The 23,150-nt window shown below is 38.6% G+C and overlaps 1 protein-coding gene across 9 annotated transcripts in view; it reads right to left on the reverse strand.

Annotated features, from left to right (window-relative positions):
• LOC108442230 (vacuolar protein sorting-associated protein 13B) overlaps positions 1–23,150 on the reverse strand; it is a 401,016-nt gene that overhangs the window by 269,692 nt on the left and 108,174 nt on the right. For all 9 annotated transcript variants that reach the window (XR_005129589.1, XM_037534077.1, XM_037534078.1 and 6 more), the window contains exons 20-21: positions 14,023–14,135; positions 9,606–9,735 (exon numbers count right to left, since the gene is read on the reverse strand). Coding sequence is in view for 8 of the 9 variants with exons in the window: in XM_037534077.1 (XP_037389974.1) it covers positions 9,606–9,735; positions 14,023–14,135 (243 nt within the window). In the remaining variant the exon portion in view is untranslated. The remainder of the gene's footprint in view (positions 1–9,605; positions 9,736–14,022; positions 14,136–23,150) is intronic.

The raw sequence follows: 23,150 nt of genomic DNA on the forward strand, positions 1-23,150 counted from the left end.
TTCGGTCCTAAATTCAGTCCAAACTGAAGCAGTGACTAAACAGACAGGATTTCAGAAATGAGAAGCTTCTGTAATATAGCCCCACAATTAGAATTGCCATACAAGATCATGACTGATTAACCCTTACTCTGGAGAAGGAGACATGAGTGTAGGGGTGTGTGGTATAAGATAGAGTAGGCAATAACAGGTTGGAATATGTAGCACAGAGTAGGATACCTTATTTTAACCTCAGGTTCTTTTGCAAGTAATTCAGCTGCGTGGTAGGTGTGGGGGATATTGGAAAAAAAAGTGAATACTGAATGTCTCATGATATTGATTTTGCCTAATTGTGTACACTGTAATAAGCCTAAAAAAGACAAACAGCTGAGCCCCATGACAAACAAAACATGAACAAATTAACAACAACTTGAATAACTCTTCTAAACTCAACATATGCATAAAGCAAGTGTTTTATTTGCCTTCCACCTGGCCTAGAAAAAACTGGTGTAAAAGTGTCACAGTAACACTGGCTTTAATCAATTTTATTTTGCGATTATTTTTTTCACGCTCTGTTAGACAAAGACAGAGAGTGTAGAGCAAGCAGTGAGCGTTAAGGAAGGACATATTAGCTCATAAAACCCATCCAATAAGCAGGGGCATTACTAGGCCAATTTTAAGGGGGACTCCCTGAATGAATGCACATTTTTAGTTCATATCATCAACAGCATTTTGCATTTATTCTTCATTATTCAATTATGCCATCCTGTTTTCAAATTCGCAATATAATGTCATGGCAGGGCTAAAACTGGAGGAAATGTTGTTGCTGTTGTAATCCATCTTTGCCTTGACTGAGATACTGAAGATTTTCCAATATAACAGGAGACAACAATCCTCTGCAATCATAATATATGTTGTACCTTGTAAACAAATCATTTTATACCTCGTAAGCTGTAAGTCAGTCATATCAGTCTTGGGTGAGAGTTTAAATAAGTATCTACCTAACCACTAAGATATCTACCTACAATACGGATTTGTGCAAACGGTGGTCAATATAGCTGGCTGCCAAGTTCTTAACCAGTTACTTGTTATCATGCTAACTAAGTTTACATGAGGTAAAGAAAAGGGTATAGGTCATAAAGAATAAACTTTAGCTACTTTTATATCTCTGAATTTATCAACATGTAGGTGGTAATTAGTTAAAAGGTAACAGCTATGTTGAAGGTTAGTCTGGTGAGAAGATTTTTGCCAGCGAAAATGTTAACTTGTTGATCTTTGAGTTCTCATAAATCTGGGTTTTACAAAAATACCATTACTAAACAGAGTGAGAGAAAGAAGCTGAAGGAGACTGACAGAGCTGAAGGAGTAGGTCTGATAAAGGTTAGTGATCAAAAGGGAAATAAAATGTTGTATAATACTTAAAATTAATACTGAATTTGTAGAAATTTTGCTCCATTTATATATCCCCATTTGTAAGAGTAAAAAAAAACAATTGAGAAAATATCATTTTTGTATAGTCAAAACTTACTACGACCATGTCACTGAGACTATTAAACATGCAAGCACAACTAAAAACAAAATTCACAATCCATCTGGTTGCACAAACTAAGACTTTACAATTCTCTGTGTAAGGAAATGCTGAAAGATTACTGAAGCCATCTAAAGGCCAAACCAGAAGCACTATGAAGCTATACTCTCATTTTACACCTCATATTGACATTACCTAACTAACTCAAGATTTTCAAGCAAAAAGGTCCCAGGTGAATTAAGTTATGATATGACTAGTACAGTAATGTGAAAATATTATTATTATTTAAATAAAATGATTTGTCTGTTTATTCTAAAGAGTTATATATCAAGGTATATATCACCTTTTATGAATATGGTTTTGGGTAAAATATGGTACAGTTTTAAAATCCTGCATATCATCTGTCTGATGCAGCCTGTAGGAACTTGTGCAATTTTTTTTTGTTTGCCTGTGTAATGTTTCACAAATCTGAATATAAAATTTGACAGAGGTACCATCCTGAGTATAATGTATTAACTTTGAACAATTTTTAAAATGTATATAATCATAATATATCATTAAATAGCTTTGCTTAGATCACAAATACATTCTAACTCCATGCTGAAGCTCTTTTGCATATGTGTACATGTCCTGCATAAAACATCGCATAAACAAAAGTATGCAAATTAAATGCTTATGGGGCATATTTAAAGCTGTAAATTTATGTTTAAATTTTGCAACTGCCAGAAACCAAAGTGCTAAAAATGAAATGTATGGTCTAAAACTAAATTAACAATTATACTTTTTTCACTTTACAGAAACATTTCCCTGGCGAGTTTTTTACAGAGCTAAAGGGAAAACATAAGACATAAATATACTTTAGATGCGTTATGCAAGTGAGCACTGGTCTATAAAACACAGGGTCTGCTGTGTGTGATATAGTAAACACATGCATTACAGCTAAACCCAACATCTAAAAGAAACCCTCAAATCAATTTATACACTCTGTGAAGGCTGAAAAAAGGGACAAAATCCTGCTAATAAATGTGTGTTCAGGCTTACTGTATAACCATGTGACCTCCAGCATCATCACACTTAGAAAATACGTAACAACACACAGATCAAATACCTTACTGACCTTTACCCACCTAACCACTCACTCACCCTCTAACCCAACAGAACACACCAAGGCAAAAGGTACATTCCCAGGCAAAAGAAACCAAATTTCCTCTAGCAGTCCATCACAGAGAGAATGTGGGGTGTGTGCTTCTGACTGCAAACACATACCAAACTCACATTTTATTCATTAGACTTAAATCCTGCACTGCGCAAGCGCTTTACACACAAGTCAAGTACAATATTAATTACAAGAAGGCCGGAATTTGCAGTGTAGTGGGAAGTGGAGTTAAGCCCAACTTTGGAGTGCGTGTGTGTGCATGTAGTAGCCTTTGTATGTGTGTTCTGCTATATTGTTTTGCATGAACCATGAACCATGAAACAAAAGCCTCACTAAATTTTGATTACACTCTGAAACAATTTTTAAGTTGTATGCACAGCAAAAACATCGCATGAATGGCTCTTCTGGACTGCTCTTCCATTAGCAGCTCCATATCCACGAAAAGCCACTGGAGACGATCGGCTGGACACCTTTTTATTGCGTCTCGCAGCCCCGATTATTTTAGAATACATTTTATACATTTTTAATCTTTCAGTTTTATCTTGCAGAATTCCCAGGGTCTGGAAAACAGCTCATGTAATTCCTCTGCATAAAGGTGTTGAGACAACAGATCTGAATAATTATAGGCCAATCTCAAAACGGTTGTGTTTAGCAAAAATGTTAGAATCTCTAGTGAACCAGCAATTGAAATCATTTCTTCATGAAAATTCTGTTTTATCTAAATGTCAGTCTGGTTTCAGAGAAGGTCACAGCACTATCTCTGCTACGACACTGGTTTTAAACAATCTTTATTCAGACATAGACACGGAGAAACATTGTGCAGCTGTTTTTATTGATTTAACAAAAGCATTCGACACAGTTGATCACACTCTTCTTTTACGGAACTTAGAAAAGATTGGCTTTGATGCAACTGCTCTGGACTGGACCCAAAACTACCTCACTGACAGAAATCAACATAAATGATGTTGCTACCTCAACCTCAGTCTGCAAAATTCACCGTTATGCAGATGACATGATTTTATATTGCTCAGCTGACTCTATTCATGCTGCAACAAGAAAATTACAGATCTCATTTAATGCTCTACAGGTGGCGTTATATAAGCACAAACTAGTTTTAAATGCCATGAAAACTAAGTTCATGCTGTTTTCCAGATCTTTTAATACTGATTTTAGTACTGTAAATATTACTACCCTGGCAGGATCTACTATTGAGAGAGTCCATCCATCCATCCATCCATCCATTTTCTAAGCCGCTTCTCCGTCAGGGTCGCGGGGGGGGTGCTGGAGCCTATCCCAGCGGTCATCGGGCGGAAGGCAGGATACACCCTGGGCAGGTCGCCAGTCCATCGCAGGGCAGACAGACAGACACAGACAGTCACTCACACACTCACACCTAGGGGCAATTTAGCACGTCCAATTGGCCTGACTGCATGTCTTTGGACTGTGGGAGGAAACCGGAGAACCCGGAGGAAACCCACGCAGACACGGGGAGAACATGCAAACTCCACACAGAGAGGACCCCGGTCGCCCGGCCGGGGAATCTAACCCAGGCCCTCCTCACTGTGAGGCGACAGCGCTACCCACCACGCCACCGTGCCGCCCTATTGAGAGAGTCACAGAATATAAATACCATGGCATATGGCTGGACGATAAACTCAGTTTTAAACAACACAAAAAAACTAGTCAGTAAATGCAGACAGAAGCTGGGGTTTTTTTTTTTATAGTCCTGTCTATTTTTATAGACCTGTTTATAGTCCTGTTTCCTCATGCACACCAGAAAAAGACTAGTTGAAGCAACTTTACTATCAGTGCTGGACTATGGTGACGTTATCTATAAATATGCTCCATCCAGCTCTCTCAAATTACTGGACCCAGTGTATCACTCTGCACTGAGGTTCATTACTGGAGATCCGTACAGAACTCACCACTGTGAGCTGTATGCAAAAGTTGGGTGGCCCTCCTTAACGGTACGAAGGGAAACATATTGGTTGATTTTTATTTATAAGACACTCTCCGGTCATTTGCCAGAATACATCACTTCATTGATGAATACAAATAACAATAATCATCAGACTCGCTCTAGTAATTGGATCAGCTGCCAGGTACCAAGAGTTTTTACTGAACTGGGAAAATCTGCTTTTAGTCACAGTGCACCAGTGAGCTGGAATTCACTACAGGACACACTAAAACTCAGCTCACTGGTGTCACTTCAGACAGCCTGTACCTGTTTTACTTAGTCATATTTATTCGTAACTTTTATTTTTGTGTTAGTTCTCCTTAGTTCTTCATCTCTTTTTACTTATTTATTTATTTCCTCTCATTTTATTTTTAATAGTTTTTATCATTACTTTTTTAAATTTGTGATATTGTATTGTTACCTTACTAATTTTTTTATCTACTTTCAATCTTAATTTCTTATCATTTAAATCTCCAGTTCTATTTTTTCATCTACTTTTATCTTTTATTCACTATTATTTTAAATTTTCTTTTAATTTAAAATGATTAAATGTAGTTATTATTTTCTTTGTCATGTCAATCCCTGTTTTTGTAAATGCTCGGCTACATTGAAAATGAGGGTTGCCCTCAATGTACTTCTGAGTCAAAATAAAGGTTGACTGATTGATATCGTCTGGTAAAACTCTTGCTTATTTGCATGGCAAAACTGCTCAGGGCTGATGTAATGCGATTTTAGGAAAATACTAAGATAAATAAACTGTAAAAGCACTACAGAAAGAACTTATCAATGAAGCAATGAGAAGAACATTGCGGTATGAATTAGAAGAGTATTAGCACTTAGTAGGGCTGCCACAATGAGTGGACAAAGTTTCTCAAAATTTCAAGTATTCTTTAGAAAAAACACTTTGTAATTTCTAATGTTAATTTGTCCGTTAACTCAGATAGATTACAACACATAGGAATATACACATGGGGCGATATGGCTTCTGATATTTGCTTTATATGAAAAAAAAAAGACGGGGGGGACAAGATCTGCGGAAGCCACAGCGTGGTGTCATGCATAATACATAAAAGCAGATTTCACAGCAGCACAAGCAAAACAAAATGAAACTAAAGCAGTTGAGTTCTAAAGTGTTTCCTGCTCTTGCTGATAGTGCTTTAACTAAAAAGCCTAAGTGGCTTATTTCAGACCAGTAAAATGTAACCTTATGCTATACATAGGAAACAGAACATATAATTGATAATATAACATGTTAGTCATGTTAAGTACAGTGCAGTAAAATGAATACCATACTGAGCAGTTCGGTAGTAATATTGTAAGGCTCCAGACTTATGCCATTTAACGGCCACACTGAGAATAAAAACGGACAAGGCTGAAGATAAATTTGTTTTAGGATGCTTTCAGTACAATGTGCAAGTCATGTTTAGTGCAGAATCGCTTTGCCAGGAATGTATTACATATCGCCTAGGCAGACATGTCCCACTACCCACTGCTTTAACAGTAATGTAAACAAAAACAATACATTTTGTATGATGAATTTTCAAAAAATTCAGGTTCATTCTTGTTCAATTATTCATTTTTTTTCAGTGAAACAATATAATTTTTAGTTTTGTTGAGTTTACCAAAAACACTGTTGATAACCTATTATATAAGTAGTTGTTTTCTGAAGTCCTAGTACTTCGATTGGCAGACAGCCTTTTTTCTCCTTGTTGCAACAGCATCATGGCTTACAGTCCTGGCCCTGACCATTAGATGGGACTTGTGTTAAGTCTCAGATTCCAGAATAGCACCTTTTTAAGTCTAAAGAGCAGGGCCATGAGCTTTGTGCCTGAGCTATACTCTGTTATCACTAAGTCACAGCAATGCTGAGTTCCTTAAACACAGCATGGGAGTGTGTGATCAACTCCTTTAAGCACGCACTCTGCCATTCACAGTGAGCTTGGTGTTTGCCCAGAACCTAAAGGAGAGCAGTGGAGTTTGTTTGCTTCAGTGAGTTTTAACTTTATAAGTGAGGCTGACACACCACAGCCTGCTAGACTCTTCAAGTATTTGTGTGTGTGTACGTACAGGTGTGCAGGGGAACCCTGAGTAGTGTTTACTCAAACTGATGTTAAGTGTTGCTTTTTGGCGATGGGAGATCTAAACACTGCAAAAGCCATCAAGCCAAATTTAAGAACTACACAACAGATGAGGCCTCAAAACTATATACTGTTCAGATACACACACATACACACATTCAGAGGCCTGCCTACAAATGGCCTAATGGAGGATTACATGTGAGATAATTCTAGCAGTGCTATGTCTCATCAAATCAATGCAGAGATTAAGTACACTGTTTCAAAGTGACCCATGGACTGCACCGATGCATCTAAAGCATATGTGTCAAACTCAAGGCCACATCCGGCCTGGCTTGCAATTATATCTGGCCCCCAAGATAATTTTATAATATTGTTACTAATGGCCTGGCAATATGAAGCGCTGGTAACACAATAAACTACAGATCCCATAATGCAGCACTTCAGCTGCCTTTCGGAGCGCTTTCCGCGCCAATCAAGTGTGGTGTCTGTTACTACAAGTTATTGCGAAGCTAGCCCCTCACGATGCCAAAGAGAAAAGTTGATTCTGAAAACAGAGCCTTTCAAAACTGATGGGAGGCTGAGTATATGTTTACTGACATTGCCGGTAAACCCGTTTGTCTCATTTGTGGCGCTATTGTGACTGTATTCAAAGAATTTAATCTAAGACGGCACTATGAGACAAAATATCAGGATAACCTGAAAGACCTGAATGCAGAGCAAAAGATACAGAAAGTAGAAGAGTTAAAAAAGAAGCTGACATTTCCGAAGACGCTTTTTACCCGTGCAAAATCACAAAGTGAAGCTGCTGTGAAAGCAAGTTTTATCGTGGCGAAGGAGATTGCTCAAGCAGCCCGAGGGAGAATTTCTGAAGAGCTGTATGATCAAGGTGTGTGACGTCATATGTCCAGACAAAAAACAGATTCTGGCAAATTTAAGCCTAAGTAGAAATACAGTTCGGGTTTGTGAGATGGCCACTGATTTAAGAACACAGTTGAGTGAAAGAAGCAAAGACTTTATTGCATGCTCTCTTGCTGTCGATGAAAGTACTGACATGACTGACACTGCACAGCTAGTCATCTTCATCCGTGGGGTGGACTCCAATTTTCACTTTACAGAGGAAATATTAAATCGATGCATGGGACAACGACTGGAAAGGACATTTTTGAAAACATATGTCAAAGTGTAACCAACATGAAACTGCCCTGGGACAAACTTATTGGACTTACAACTGATGGAGCACTGGCTATGTGCGGTGAAAGAAGTGGACTAGTGCGAAGGATGCGAGTGAAGATGCAGGAGGAGAACTGTACTGGTGAGTTAACAGCATATCACTGCATCAAACACCAGGAAGCACTATGTGGCAAAGTCCTGAAGATGGACCATGTAATGAGCACTGTAACGCAAATCGTAATCTTTATCCGAGGTAAAGGTTTAAATCACCAGCAATTTCAGTCCTTTATGCGGGAGACAGATTCAGAGTTTGCCGACATCCCTTATAATACAGAGGTGCGTTGGCTAAGTCGGGGAAAAGTTCTCAACAGAGTTTTTGAGCTCAGCAACGAAATCTGTCAGTTCATGGACAGTAAAGGAAAAGACTCCACTGTTTTGCGGGATGAAAAGTGGAAATGTGAGTTGGTGTTTCTGGCTGACATAACAGCTCGTCTCAATGCGTTAAACCTCCAGCCCCAGGGACGTGACCGCATGATCACTGACATGTATGACGCAGTGAAGGTATTTCAAGTGAAGCTGCTTTAATGGGAGAAACTGTTGCCAAGTAATGCTGAACCAAGTCGGCACAACATTGTTCATAAATACGCACTTTGCTGACAAACTGAGCGCACTGCGCACAGAGTTCGCGCGGCACTTTGGTGACTTTGAAAAACAAAAAATTAATTTTGAGTTGCTTCACAACCCATTTGCCGTTGACGTGGAAACGACGTGGATTCAGATGGGGCTGATTGAGCTGCAGTGTAATGAGACACTAAAGGCAAAGTACGACACTGCAGGGCCCACAGAGTTTATTCACTCCATTCCCGCAGCAATGCCCCAGCTCCGTCTACATGCGGCTCGAACCTTGTGCATGTTTGGTAGCACATATCTGTGTGAGAAGCTGTTCTCAGTGATGAAGACAAACAAAACAGCACACAGGAGTCGTCTCACTGATGAGCACCTGCAATCCATCCTGAGAGTCTCCACAACACGGCACCTCACGCCAAACATAAACAAACTTGTTGCCAAAAAAAGATGCCAAGCATCCAGCTCTGATAAAATGGCATGAGAGCAAAGAAAACTGAATGTTTTGATTCGTTAATTGTTGTTGCTGAAAAGCACAAAATTTATTTAGATTTCCAGGTTTTGTTTTTTTGCAGCATGTTCATATTTCTAACTTGTATAATTTTGAGTGGATATATTTTATGGAGAGCAAGAAATTTATGTTATTTAAAGTTTAAGTTTATTTTTTTATTCCAGAATAACATTCCTGTCTATTTGTATTCATATTTATGTTCAAAAAACATTTAGTGTGTTCAATAAATGTTTATTCTGTTTGGCCCGCAAACTAAAGTGTGTTTTGAATTTTGGGCCCCTGTGCAATTGAGTTTGCCACCCCTGATCTAAAGTAACAAGTTTATACCCATGCAGAAAAGGATGACCTGAAAAATTAATGTTTAGTGTAAGGACAAGGCTTCAAAGCCAGGAGCTTCTGACAGAAATAGCCACTAAGGTAGAAAGTAATCAGCTGCTTTTAACTACGTAAGGTAAGATCACTTAGCTCCTGTACTAGCACAGGCCTTACTACTGCAATGTTGAGATCTGTGCACAACACTCAGTGGTGTGTTTTTTGGGGTGGATGATCATTTTCCTACCCCACTGTATTTGGGCGTGTGCTAAAAAGTATGCATTTCAGGTTACCTGTTACAGTCTTGGTTTTGACTGGGCTGCTGGCATAGTCTGACGCCTGATTGGATAACTGCTTGGCCAGTGGAGTACTACCTACTGATGCTTCATCCTCTCTTCTCATCATTTTCACAATAGGAACAGTCTGCAACAAGAGCGAAAAGATGATGAACAAACACACACACACACACACACCCTTTATTTAAATCACAATCACACATTTGAGCTCAGAGACACAGAAACAGAATTTTGCAAATGACAACAGAAATGCACAATAACAGCCCATAGCCCAGCATGGTGTCACAGGAATAATACAGTCATACCAGCACAGAGAACCTATCAGTAACTAAAGAAAGCTAATTATATTGAACAGCGCACATTCAGGGTTGAAACCGGTGATATACAGGACTATGCAAAACTCAAGTTAAGTACAAGTACAAATTAAATACAAGTATATATTTTTTTAAGTAGAAAACATTTATTTAATAGACAATTACATAGAATCCTCAACAACGAAATATCACAATTTTCACAATTTTTCCCCTTGCCTTTTTTCACAGCTTCCATTCTTTCCAGGGTGCGTTCAGTTTTTCAGAAAAAAATCTGCAGGGATTTTTGTTCTATACCTCCAAAGTTCAGTCATAATACTTGTATGCATTTACTGTTTCTTGCAATTCAAGTAATCCCAAACACATTTAATGACAATGGGGTCTATTGTTCTTTTAGCATTAGCTACTTTTTTCTTTGATTTGCTTTTTTAGTTCTCTTTAGTTTAGTTCTCTTTTTGTCTTTTTTTTAACAGGCTAACCAAAGTTGTCTTCCAACAGTGGAAGAATGGACAGAAACACCTATGGGTTTTTTCCTACTTGAGTGGAGCTTGATTTTCTCATTTTTACATCTTCAGTTTTGGAAACTTTTGTTTTTTTCAGTTATTTTCCTTTAATTTTACCCTTACTCATACAAGTAGATGATCATCTATCTGAGTCCATTAAAAATATCTCCTGAATGTTAAACAACTGCTACTTAACAACCATTTTTGAATGAAAGCTTAAAAAATGAAAGGTGGCCTCTTGACTTTTACTTAGTACAGTGGACCTGCCTATATTTCTGTAGGCAATGGCTCAAAAATAATGATCTAAATAATCTTAAATCTATAATACTGACCTCTTATTCCAACCCTAAAACTTAATCACAACACTAAGTGTTATATTTAGATTTAATAATTAATAAAGATTATAATAATTTCCCAATAATAACATCCAGAAACAAAAAATATGTGCATTTAACTTGGTGAAAAATTTAATAATACCTAATAATGTAATTGCTTGCCTTGTCTTGACCGCATAATGCCATTTTTACCAATAACGTAATACCTTATTAGATTTTTAAATTTATAATTTCTAATAACTTATTTGACTATTGATAATATACTATTTTCTTGAATTATTCTTGTTTACATAATAAAAAACTATAGTTAATAATGTAGTTTTTTTTCTGATGATGTAACACTATATTTATTTTTAATCTATAGCTGCGAAAGCCCAATAAGTCATCGTTCATACGCTGGTATTAAAGTGTTAGTCAATTGTACTATGTCTACTATGTGTGTGTGTGTGTGTGTGTGTGTGTGTGTGTGTGTATATACAGTGCATCCGGAAAGTATTCACAGCGCTTCACTTTTTCCACATTTTGTTTTGTTACAGCCTTATTCCAAATTTAATTATATTAATCTTTTTCCTCTAAATTCTACACAAAATACCCCATTGTGACCATGTGAAAAAAGTTTTCTCGAGAGTTTTGAAAATGTATTAAAATTAAAAAACAAAGAAATCATATTTACATAAGTATTCACAGCCTTTGCCATGAAGCTCAAAATTTAGCTCAGGTGCATCCTGTTTCCACTGATCATCCTTGAGATGTTTCTACAGCTTAAATGGAGTCCACCTGTGGTTGATTGGACATGATTTGGAAAGGCACACACCTGTCTATATAAGGTCCCACAGTTGACTGCATGTCAGAGCGCAAACACCAAGCATGAAGTCAAAGGAATTGTCTGTAGACCTCCGAGACAAAATTGTCTCGAGGCACAAATCTGGGGAAGGATACAGAAAAATTACTGCTGCGTTGAAGGTCCCAATGAGCACAGTGGCCTCCATCATTCGTAAATGGAAGAAGTTCGGAACCACCAGGACTCTTCCTAGAGCTGGCCGGCCGTCTAAATTGAGCGATCGGGGGAGAAGGGCCTTGGTCAGGGAGGTGACCAAGAACCCAATGATCACTCTGTCAGAGCTCCAGCGTTCCTCCGTGGAGAGAGGAGAACCTTGCAGAAGGACAACCATCTCTGCAGCAATCCACCAATCAGGCCTGTATGGCAGAGTGGCCAGGCGAAAGCCACTCCTTAGTAAAAGGCACAAGGCAGCCCGTCTGGAATTTGCAAAAAGGCACCTGAAGGACTCTCAGACCATGAGAAACAAAATTCTCTGGTCTGATGAGACAAAGATTGAACTCTTTGGTGTGAATGCCAGGCGTCATGTTTGGAGGAAACCAGGCACTGCTCATCACGAGGCCAATACCATCCCTACAGTCAAGCATGGTGGTGGCAGCATCATGCTATGGGGATGTTTCTCAGCAGCAGGAACTGGCAGACTAGTCAGGATAGAGGGAAAGATGAATGCCGCAATGTACAGAGACATCCTGGATAAAAACCTGCTCCAGAGCGCTCTTGACCTCAGACTGGGGCGACGGTTCATTTTTCAGCAGGACAACGATCCGAAGCACACAGCCAAGATCTCAAAGCAGTGGCTTCAGGACCACTCTGTGAATGTCCTGGAGTGGCCCAGCCAGAGCCCAGACTTGAATCCGATTGAACATCTCTGGAGAGATCTGAAAATGGCTGTGCACAGACGTCTCCCATCCAACCTGATGGAGCTTCAGAGGTACTGCAAAGAAGAATGGGCAAAACTGCCTAAAGATAGGTGTGCCAAGCTTGTGGCATCATATTCAAAAAGACTTGAGGCTGTAGTTGCTGCCAAAGGTGGTTCTACAAAGTATTAAGCAAAGGCTGTGAATACTTATGTAAATATGATTTCTTTGTTTTTTAATTTTAATAAATTTTCAAAACTCTCGAGAAAACGTTTTTCACATGGTCACAATGGGGTATTTTGTGTAGAATTTAGAGGAAAAAGATTAATTTAATTCAATTTGGAATAAGGCTGTAACAAAACAAAATGTGGAAAAAGTGAAGCGCTGTGAATACTTTCCGGATGCACTGTATATATATATATATATATATATATATATATATATATATATATATAAAGAACCTAGACCTCTTTGATTTACATCTTTATATATATATATATATATATATATCAATATAAACAAATTTTTAATTTGATGCCTGCAATACATGTTTACCACTGTGTTGCAAAATCTGTCCTTTTAATAACACTTTTTAATCATTTGTGAGCTGAGGATACTTCTGATCATAATGTGCCATACATTCTCAACAGGAAGCCAATCTAAACTGGCAAGCCAGTCGAGCACATATACTCTGTCCCCATGAAGCCATGCCGTTGCAGCACCTGCAGAGTGAGGCCATGGACTACCCAGGAAAAGATGTCATCTTAATGGCAGCATGTCTCTCTAAAATACCAAAATATGCCTCAGCATCCACCCATGCTATGGGCACTAACACACCCCCATACTATGATGGATATTAGCTTTTGCACCTTTCGCTGATAGAAGTATGAGTCGTCTTTTTTGTCTTTGGCATAGAGAACTCAACATCTGTTTTTCCTAAAAAAACAAGCTGAAACATGGACACAGCGCACATGTTCACTGTCTTTCAGAGATTATGTAGTTGTTTTTTCATGGAACTACAGGTTCTTCACTCTTTTTTTTTTTTTGTTCTTCCTCTCTGTCTCATAGTTTCATGGCACTGATGACTTGTGCTGGCAGTCATGGTCTCACCCCCTCTTATCTCTCTCTTTTCATTTCTTTCTCCTTTCCATTTGTCCTCCCAACACCCTCTCCTTCACATTTGCTTCTCTTATCACTCATTGCAGTCCTTCACCTCCTTGTCCTGCAGCAAAAGAAACATTCTGTAGAGGCGGATCCTGACCCTGGCAGTACTGGAGCACACTTCATCAAAGCTAGGGTGCTTGCACATATATATGTACACAGTCCTTCCCACACACTTGTGGGACAAGCACACTAGTCACTAATTGAAGTTGAGAAGAGTAGCAAGGTTTTCTGCAGGCTACAGTTGCAGGTCTCAGAACTGCTATAAGCACATAAGGAAGCAGATATTTCTCTCCACTCTCCAATCAATAGCCATGTGTTTGTTTATGTGTCTCTGCTTTATTCTGTATTTATTGGCTAGTTATTGTACTGTCTATTTATTATTTTTTGTGCTTATTGTGTGTCATACTTGCTGTGTCTGCCGACTGGCACTGGGTCTCTGAGGTTGGTGCAGCAGCCAAGTGGACAGAACAGGATCCACATTAACAGCAATGCCTTGCACACTGACAAGCATCACTGCACCTACAACACACAAAATCAACCATTATAGAAGCAATACAGCACCATAAACACACATAATTTCATTGTATTGTTTAGATTTCCAAAAAAAGGCATAACAACAGACACACACACAGACACATACACGCACAATTTTGTGTCTGAATTGTGGGGCCATTACATAGATTTCCATTAATTTCCTGGAGACTTACCCAAACCTTAAGTAGGACTACTACTAGCCTAACCCTAACCCTTACCCTAAGCTTAAAATGAATGACTTACACAAGCTGGTCCCCACAAGAAAGGAAAGTCCTCAAAACCTGAGTGTATGAATAGGTTTTGGTCCCTACAATGCGGCATAAACCTGGTCCACACAGACAGACAGACGGACAGACAGACAGACAAAGCACATGCATACACACACACACACGTTGGACTTTGCTCCACAACCTACACTACACTACAGCTCTCTCTTTAGTTGTGGCGTGCAAGCGCAAACACACAGGGGTATGATGAGTGTGTAAATTGCCTGCTTGGCACCAACATATAGCATGTTATATGAGTGTTTAAAGTATGTCACACAAGGCCAAAAATAACATTTTCTTTTGATAAAGGTCTGTGGAACTCTATACTTTCTGAGGGTTTAGCTGATTCTTAAATAATAATCTTCACCACCAGGCCTTGCCTGATCTAATGGCCCAAGAGTGCAGCCATAATCACTCCCATGCCGTTGGGATTAAGGAGAATTCTCCAGAGTAGTCCGGAATGCCCCAGTCTTCCGATAAGAAAAGACTCCATCCCACAGATGAGTTCCGAAACCCTTCAGAGGGCCTTTTGGAATCCTTTACTTCAGGCCCCTGAAGAGTGACGGCATAAGGACTGGAAGGCCAAATAGTTTAAACCAAGGTTAAAGCACAGCAAGTTCAGTAAATTAAACCTAAAGCTTTTTAAGCTTTATAAATTAATGAAACTGATAAATTTTTGATGCTGCTTTGACCAAATCATGACTTTCTTATGGCCACTTCTTTTCATGATATTGCAATGTTTAAAATATTTGCCACCTCAAAAGCCCTAGAAAAGAAAAAAAAGAAATAAAAAAGAATGAAGGAGTGTCAGAGTGCATAAAGCTTGAAATTGCTCTGAAAACAGTATTGCAATGTGACTGTTTTTAATAAATGTCTATTTTGACTACTTGAACTTCAATACATTGCCTATTCTTTTCAAGATGTGTTGAAAAGGTGGTTCTCAAATCACACCCCAAGGCAACATTTTTGCTCCAACCTAACACACAAAACTGTGATAGAGGAAAAATGTGGACTGTCTGGGGGACCTGAGCACTGCTATGAAAACCACTAAGTTGAAGCAAGCAGAAACATCAAAATAATCACAGCTCTATTCAATTTTTCTTAGTGCCAAGGAACTATGGATACCCCTTATGCACATCTTTAAAATCTCAGGTACCAACCAAGTCTTATAGTGACATACTGTATGGTATAGCCAGAAATACAAATACCGTGCCTGCATGAAAGTTGGAATTTTCCCTCTCCATGCAGCAACACAGATCAACAGTTTGTATTGCACTCATACAACCCCATGATACTGTCAGAGCTTCAGAATCCTACTGCAATTACTGACCTTAGATAAACCAGAATATCCACAGAGTACTAGATCAGGCAGCTACTGCTGTTGTCAGGTTTCAATGGCTCAGTTGCCACTACCACGCTAATTCAGTGATTCTCAAACAACTCCTCAGGGCTCCACAGATGGTCAAAATTTTTTATCCAACATAACTTTCAATAGAGGAAATACGTTAACTGTCTGGGGGGCCCTTAGGACTGGTTTGAGAGACCACAACCCTAATGTGTCTGCCAGGACAACAGTTTATGACTACAACTAAAAAGACACAGGAACAGCTGGTGCAAAATCCCACCATCAAGACATTTTTTTTCATGGCGCTAGTGATTCAGAGCTTCCCAGATAGCACAATCCATGCCAAACCAAGGCGTGTGCGCCATTTCTGTGGAGTCAGTTAACCCTAGTACCTAGTTTTACAGCAGCTCTAGGTCTGATTTTTTTAATCATAATGAATCCTTTTTAATTAGATATAGTGAAGTGCAGTATATGAAACACTGAATAAAAATCAGAGGGTTTTTAAAATATGTTACTACTGGTAACTTATCAAACCTCAGAAAAACAACATGTGATACTTATCATGGTAATGTCTTCAAGTATTATGATTTTATATTTTTTTATATTTGTATTATGATTTTAGATTTTTATATTACTCACCACTTATAACCCCTACTCACGTAAGTAAGTAAGTAAGTAAGTAAGTAAGTAAGTAAGTAAGTAAGTAAGTAAGTAAGAATTTATTTATAAAGCACTCTAAACACAACCTGAATTGACCAAAGTGCTGTACATAAAATCAATCCCCAGGACACTGGGTTAAGAACAATAAAACAAATAATATACGTAACGAAAGTAACGTAAAAAAAGAGCTTAGAAGAAAGAGAGAAAGAAAACTAGCAGCACCTCACATCACTACAGTCTCCTGCTATTCAAATGCAAGTTTGTAAAAGTATGTTTTTAGACCTGATTTAAACACAGAGATAGAAGTGGCTTGGCGAATATCGGGCGGAAGACTGTTCCAAAGTCTCGGAGCATAAACCGCAAATGCATGATCACCTTTAAGTTTCAGCAGAGTCCTGGGAACAGTCAGCAAGTTCTGAGAAGATGATCTAAGAGAACGTTGACAGGTTGACGGTGTTAGCAGGTCTGTAATATAAGACGGGGCAAGCTTATTTAGTGCCTTAAAAACAAATAACAGCACTTTAATATGTATTCTGTGCTGGACAAAGTGCCTTTGGTGATCACTGGACCTTCCAGCAGGACAATGATGCAAAACATATGACCAGATCATATTTCATACCCCTAATCTAAACCCCACAGAAAATCTGTAGGGTGAGCTCAAGAGGAGTGTACAAAGAAGAACTTGGGATCCTGGATGATCTGGAGAGATTCAGTAAAGAGGAATAGTCTTAAATTCCCTCTTCTGTATTCCCCAACCTTATGTGATAGGAGAAGATTAAGTGTTGTTTTATTGGCAAAGGGATTCTTGAAGAGGGATTTTGTTTCTCTGAAAAAAAAATACTTCAATTAAAGCTTGGACTTTTTTTTCTTTTTTTCAGTGTGAGATTAAGCTAATTCACCAAAAGGAGAATTTCTTATAAGCCATTGCACTCATCTTTAGGGGTTCAATAGTTGTGGAGGTGACTGTATTTCCTAAATGATAAATTAAATGAAAATCATAAACTAACCTGTTAAGATGTTATATAATCAGTTATAATACAAAGAATTATTATATAAAAATGGAAGGTGTGTGTGTGTGTGTGTGTGTGTGTGTGTGTGTGTGTGTGTGTGTGTGTGTGTGTACGTGCGTGCGGCAATTAATAAAAACCAAGCCAGCAAACATGGTAATGTGCAGCTTAAGTGGGACAACCCGCATTTCTAATGTCCAACAACTGGACTGATCCATTCCTCTTACTCACTTTCTCTTGATTTTCTACAAAACAAGCTAACACACTAACTAAGAGGAGGCAGCACTCAGCCAGGACCTGTCATCTGATCCAGGAGTAACTGATGGCCAAAGTTGAATTAAGGTTCAGTTAGTGTGGGCTACGATTTAAGAGAGAAACTGTGGTTTAGGTGAGATTGATTTGGGTTCAGAGGAGGTTAAACTGGGGTTGAGTGTGCATTTAGATGAGACTGCAAGGGCTGTCAGACTGCTAGCCTATCCTCTTAGACAGTGTGAAATCCAGTGCTCATCTTTATGGTCTCATCTGAGTTTCCCTCTGTTGGGCTAAAGCAGAAGTCTGTGCACTGCACTCCTAAAATTAAATGTGCCTAGTGTAACCAAAAGACTTTATAGCTTAGACCTACAATTTGGAGATCAGGCATTCTTTGATCTTACCATACTTGCCATATATAAATATTTAAGTGAGAAAGTCTACAACCCCATTTCCAAAAGAGATGGGACACTGTGCAAAATGTAACTAAAAACAAAATGCAATGATGTAAACCCTATATTTTGTTTAAAATAGTACAAAGACAACAAATCAAAGGCTGAAACAAAGAAGTTTTAATGTTGTTTGAAAAATAAATTTTGCATTTGATGCCAACAACACATTTCAAAAAAGTTGGGAAGTGTTTAGCACTGCGTTTCATCACCTTCTTTTAACAACACATTTGGGAACTGAGGAGACCAATTGCTGTAATTTTGAAAGTGAAATGTTTTCCCATTCTTGTTTTACATAGGATTTCAGCTGCTCAACAGTTCAGGGTCTCCGTGGTCGAATTTTTCATTTCATAATGTATCAAATGTTTTCAGTGGGTGACCGGTCTGGACCATAGACAGGCCAGTTTAGCACCTGGACTTTTTTAATATGAAGCAATGCTGTGGTAGTACATGCAGAATGTGGTGGCAGCATATTTTGCCAAAACATGTATATATTGTTTAGCATCAACGGTGCCTTCACAGATGTACACATCGCCCATGCCATGTGCACTAATGCACCCCAATCAAATTGCCATCAAATTCACAATGGATAGATATATTTTTAAAAACTATAAAACATCTCAGTTTGAACATCTGACATGTTGTCTTTGTATTATTTTTAATGAAATACAGGGTTTAAATGATTTGTGCATCATTGCATTTTGTTTTTACTTACATTGTCCAAACGTTTTTGGAAATGGGGTTGCAATTTGTGAGGATTAAAGGTTTGAGCCTGTGAGTTTTCATTGTTTATTACCCAGTTATTATTCATTGTTTATTTTTAGCAGTTAACTGGGGTAAGTAATTTAACCTGCAGGAGGCCTTCTGGAGAACATAACAGTTTTCAATAACATATTGAAAATAACTGATGAAAATTTTTGAAGACCGGTGACAGCTAGTCTCTATACACTCAAAGACAAAGTAATATCAAGAAAGGCTCCTAATACAATGTTAATAGCTGGAGCCTTTTGCTGACCCATCAATCCAGAGCACATTCCCTGTATATGATGCACAAAGCTGAGCTATAAGAGCAGACTCAATTAATACACTACAGGCTGTTTATTTTAAACAGAGCATTCAAATAATAAATGAAATGCCCCCAATCAGACTGAGAGAAAAGCAGGTTTACTGATTTTCAATTGCTTTCTGTGATGGTAGAAGAGGAGCAGCAGCTTGACAGCCCTCATCAATAGGGCATGATGCAATCTCCAAAACGATGACTTAGCTTTCATACACACATATGGCACTTTAAAGGCCCTTGGATAGGCCAACAGTAGACTGTTGTGGAGGAGTTAAGTAGGAGTAAAGAAATCAGACATATTCCTGTTGAAATAATGACGTAAAATTTGACACAGGTATTACAGACTTCTAATTTGTAAACAAGGGAATGAGGAATTATGTTTAATTAAATGTTTAAACTTTAAAGCAAGTTTAAAGTTTAAAACCTGTATATATTCTGACACCAGACAAAGACATCTGTATATAAACTTTGGAAAATAATTAGCAGAAGAATAGCAGGGTTGAGCAAGCTGCAGGTGTGGTGTATGAAAATCTTCAGATGGACATACATGTTCAGTCAGTCAGGGGCTGAGGGTGATTTTGTAGGGGGCTGCAGTGGCCACAGAGGCTGTGTGGGGAGATAAAGAGCCTCCTGAGCTGCCCAATTTGTCAACACATGCAGTAGTGAGCACGGTGGGCTTGAGTGCCTCTTTACCCGCTGAGAGCACCCTTTTATCTTATGCTTGTATATGTTCAGAGGAAGAGGAAAAAGCAGTGTGTGTACATGTGCAGGTTGCTAGAGTGTGTGTTTATAGGAGCTAGTCTGATGGGATCTTACAATGGTGCAAAGGATTGTACCACCCACGAAGACAAGGGCAAGGCTTCAGAGTGATGAAAGCTTTTCAACTACTGCATTGCACCATGCCACACACATCGCACATACAAACACATGCACCATGCACATACGCACTAGCTTAAAATGATTAATTAATTTAACAATGATTTGATCCTAACTGTGCATGTATGTTAGGCATAACCAAACTGTCAACCTCTGAAACACAATGCCTCTGCATTTACTTAAAAAAAAAATACAGAAAGACTAGGAAACTGTACATGTTAATTTTAACTGTAGATCAAACAGAATCCAGAAAACAAAACAGTAGGGTTGGTTGAAGATGCACGATTAAAAAGGTGCCATCGATTTTGTGTATGAGTGTGCAGAGTGAAGAAAGACTACAGCAAAACCTATACTCTCCCATACTACACATACTACACTAATGAATGGTCTTCTCTTTGTGGTGTACTGTCCTTGACATACTATTTATCATGGTAGTGCATGGTTTAGGACACACATGGTAGTGCATGGTTTTGGATACCCGGAATAAAGAGTAATGTAGCAGGTAAGTGCAACCGTGGAATGCAAACAGTATTGGTAGTAGACACCACATGCAGACTTCACAGAAAATATGCCTTGCTAAAATGGTTCTTATAGGTCTTTCAAATATATCAGATGAGTCCCAGAATCTTTCTAGTAGGGTTCAGTTTTTGACTGAACAGTATAAAACAGTAGAGAATGTGCTTTTAGTCAGAAACCATAAGTGTATGAAACATTCTAAACATGCACTACACAAGAACATAGCTTTGTTCAATAACCTGTAGATACATCAACATTAGCTTGGCATTAACAAAGAAAATTGCACTGATGAACTACGGGAAAATGTTTCTATATATACTATACTAAAGGCTAGTAAGGAAGGTTGGAGCTTTGAATGAAATGACTGATATAATATTTCTTGTTGGGATCACTGAATACTAAACATAAAAAATATTTTTAAAAATCAGTATTCAAATACCAAAAAGCACGAAAATGTCATTCCCCATGCCAAGTATTTCTTTTAAATCAGCTAAAGTAGCAATGGCTAAACAATCACAGCACCCTGTAGTTGGTAGTCAACACAGATCGGCTAAAATTATTGATATAAATAATCGCTCGATATAGAAATAATCATCTGTTTCCAGAGAGTGAATAAGTAAGAGGAAGGGAGGGAGGGAGAGAGACAGACAGAGAGAGAGCAAGAGAGGGCGAGAGAGAGGGCGAGAGGGCGAGAGAGAGAGAGAGAGAGAGAGAGAGAGAGAGAGAGAGAGAGAGAGAGAGAGAGAGAGAGAGAGAGAGAGAGAGAGAGAGAGAGAGAGATTGAGGGCCAGAGAGAAAGAAACATTTGCTCAATTGGATTCCAAAAACCAAAACTTCATTCAGCTCATAAAGGAACAAAACAACATCACTCCAAACGTTGTACAGATTTATATAGAGCAGACAAACAGCTGCATGGGCAGAAAAATACATTTTATGCTGCACTGTCTGTGCAAAATCAGTGAAGGCCTTTAATTTCTGTTATGTTATGACAGCACAATATCACCTCAACACAGAGAGATAGCAAACAACCAGTCAGAGGTCTTTAAAATCCTCTGCCGCTCTATGATTGGAGGAGCTAGTAAACAGTGATCAGGAAACAGAACACACCTGCAGTGCCTGGAAGCGTCTGAATAACTTCCAGACCCCAGACATTGGGAGATGGCCTTCTCCACAAGGCTACATGAAAGCTCTTCCTGATAATGAACATCACTCCTCATCTTCATCTTTCCTCATGCACAATCTGAGGTTCCACACTTTCCTACGTGCATGCAGTACACAATGGCATGGCACAGCACTACCAAAGCAAAGGGTGTTCTTGGGTCTAGAGAAGTTGTATAGGATTGTGGATGAGATGGTAGGGGTGGTGTTGTGGGAGGATTTGCTGGAGGGGCTAGTAGATTGGGCAGCTGGTGTGGAATCATGCAAATTATTGCCAGGTCTGCCTTTCTATTTCCCCTCCTGCCCATCTTTCCTCTCTTCTATTAGTACTAGAATAGGCAGTAGTTTTTGTACTACCTGTCTGGAGAGAATGAATAGGCAGAAGAGAACAAGTTTTGAGCTCTGACTCCTCCAGGAGTCAGAAGATCTCTTTCTTAACCCTCCCCTCTCTTTTCTTCCCTCTCACTCAAGGAAGGACAGTTTTGGAAAATAATGCCTCAGATAAGCTTCAGCTAAGAAGAAAGACCCTGATGACACAGTCTTCTGCTCTGCTAATTATACAGCTCCACTTTGCAACATTTCTGCATACTTCTCAACTGCCATAAATCATATTGCACTTTAAATACTCCAAAACTCTGCTAAAACCTCATAACATAGCACCAAGTATTCCTCATAAGTAAAGGAATGGCTTAAAAAAAAACAAATCCAACAAACAAAAAAAGCTACTCACCTGAAAATACATCTACAGTTAGGGCAATTGACTGGATAAAAAGTTCCAATTATTTGTTCCAAATTTGACCAAAGTTTATTTTTCCCCCATGCACAGTAGGAAGGATAGTAGGAGAAACCAAAAAAAAAAGAAAGAAAAGAAGGGAAAAAAAAAAAAAAAAAAAAAAAAAAAAAAAAATCGCAGTCCATGGCCACTTCTTTGGTTTGCAACCTTGCTTTCTTTAAACTTTGCTTTTAGAATTTTAACTTTAATCCTGCAGCCTTGTCTTTGGCCATGTTTGGCCATGTCTTTCAAAATCTCTTAAAACACGGATTGATCTGGATATGTCTCTTCTAATTTTGTTTGTACAGAAACATAGCATCAAATGCTTTTGTGGTCTCAGCAGTGCAAAACTGCTGAATGTTGAGCTGCATAAATGTAAATGCTACCTGAACTCCAATCTGGCTGTTCAGACCACGTATTACCTGCATTACCACGTATAAGTTACATATCAGATTTAAGTATACAAAAGTGTTCCAAATCGGAATTAAAAATGTCAGATTCAATGTCTTTTTTTGTTGTTCACACTGCCACAGAGATATCATATCTGCATTACATATGAGGAAAAAGATTGGATGTGGGCCACTTTTACATGCATTGTGAAACCTTAGGGTCACCAAGTCTCCAAAACTACCATCAGAAGCC

Source organism: Pygocentrus nattereri, chromosome 24 (genome assembly GCF_015220715.1).
Source record: "Pygocentrus nattereri isolate fPygNat1 chromosome 24, fPygNat1.pri, whole genome shotgun sequence".
Lineage (NCBI taxonomy): Eukaryota > Metazoa > Chordata > Actinopteri > Characiformes > Serrasalmidae > Pygocentrus > Pygocentrus nattereri.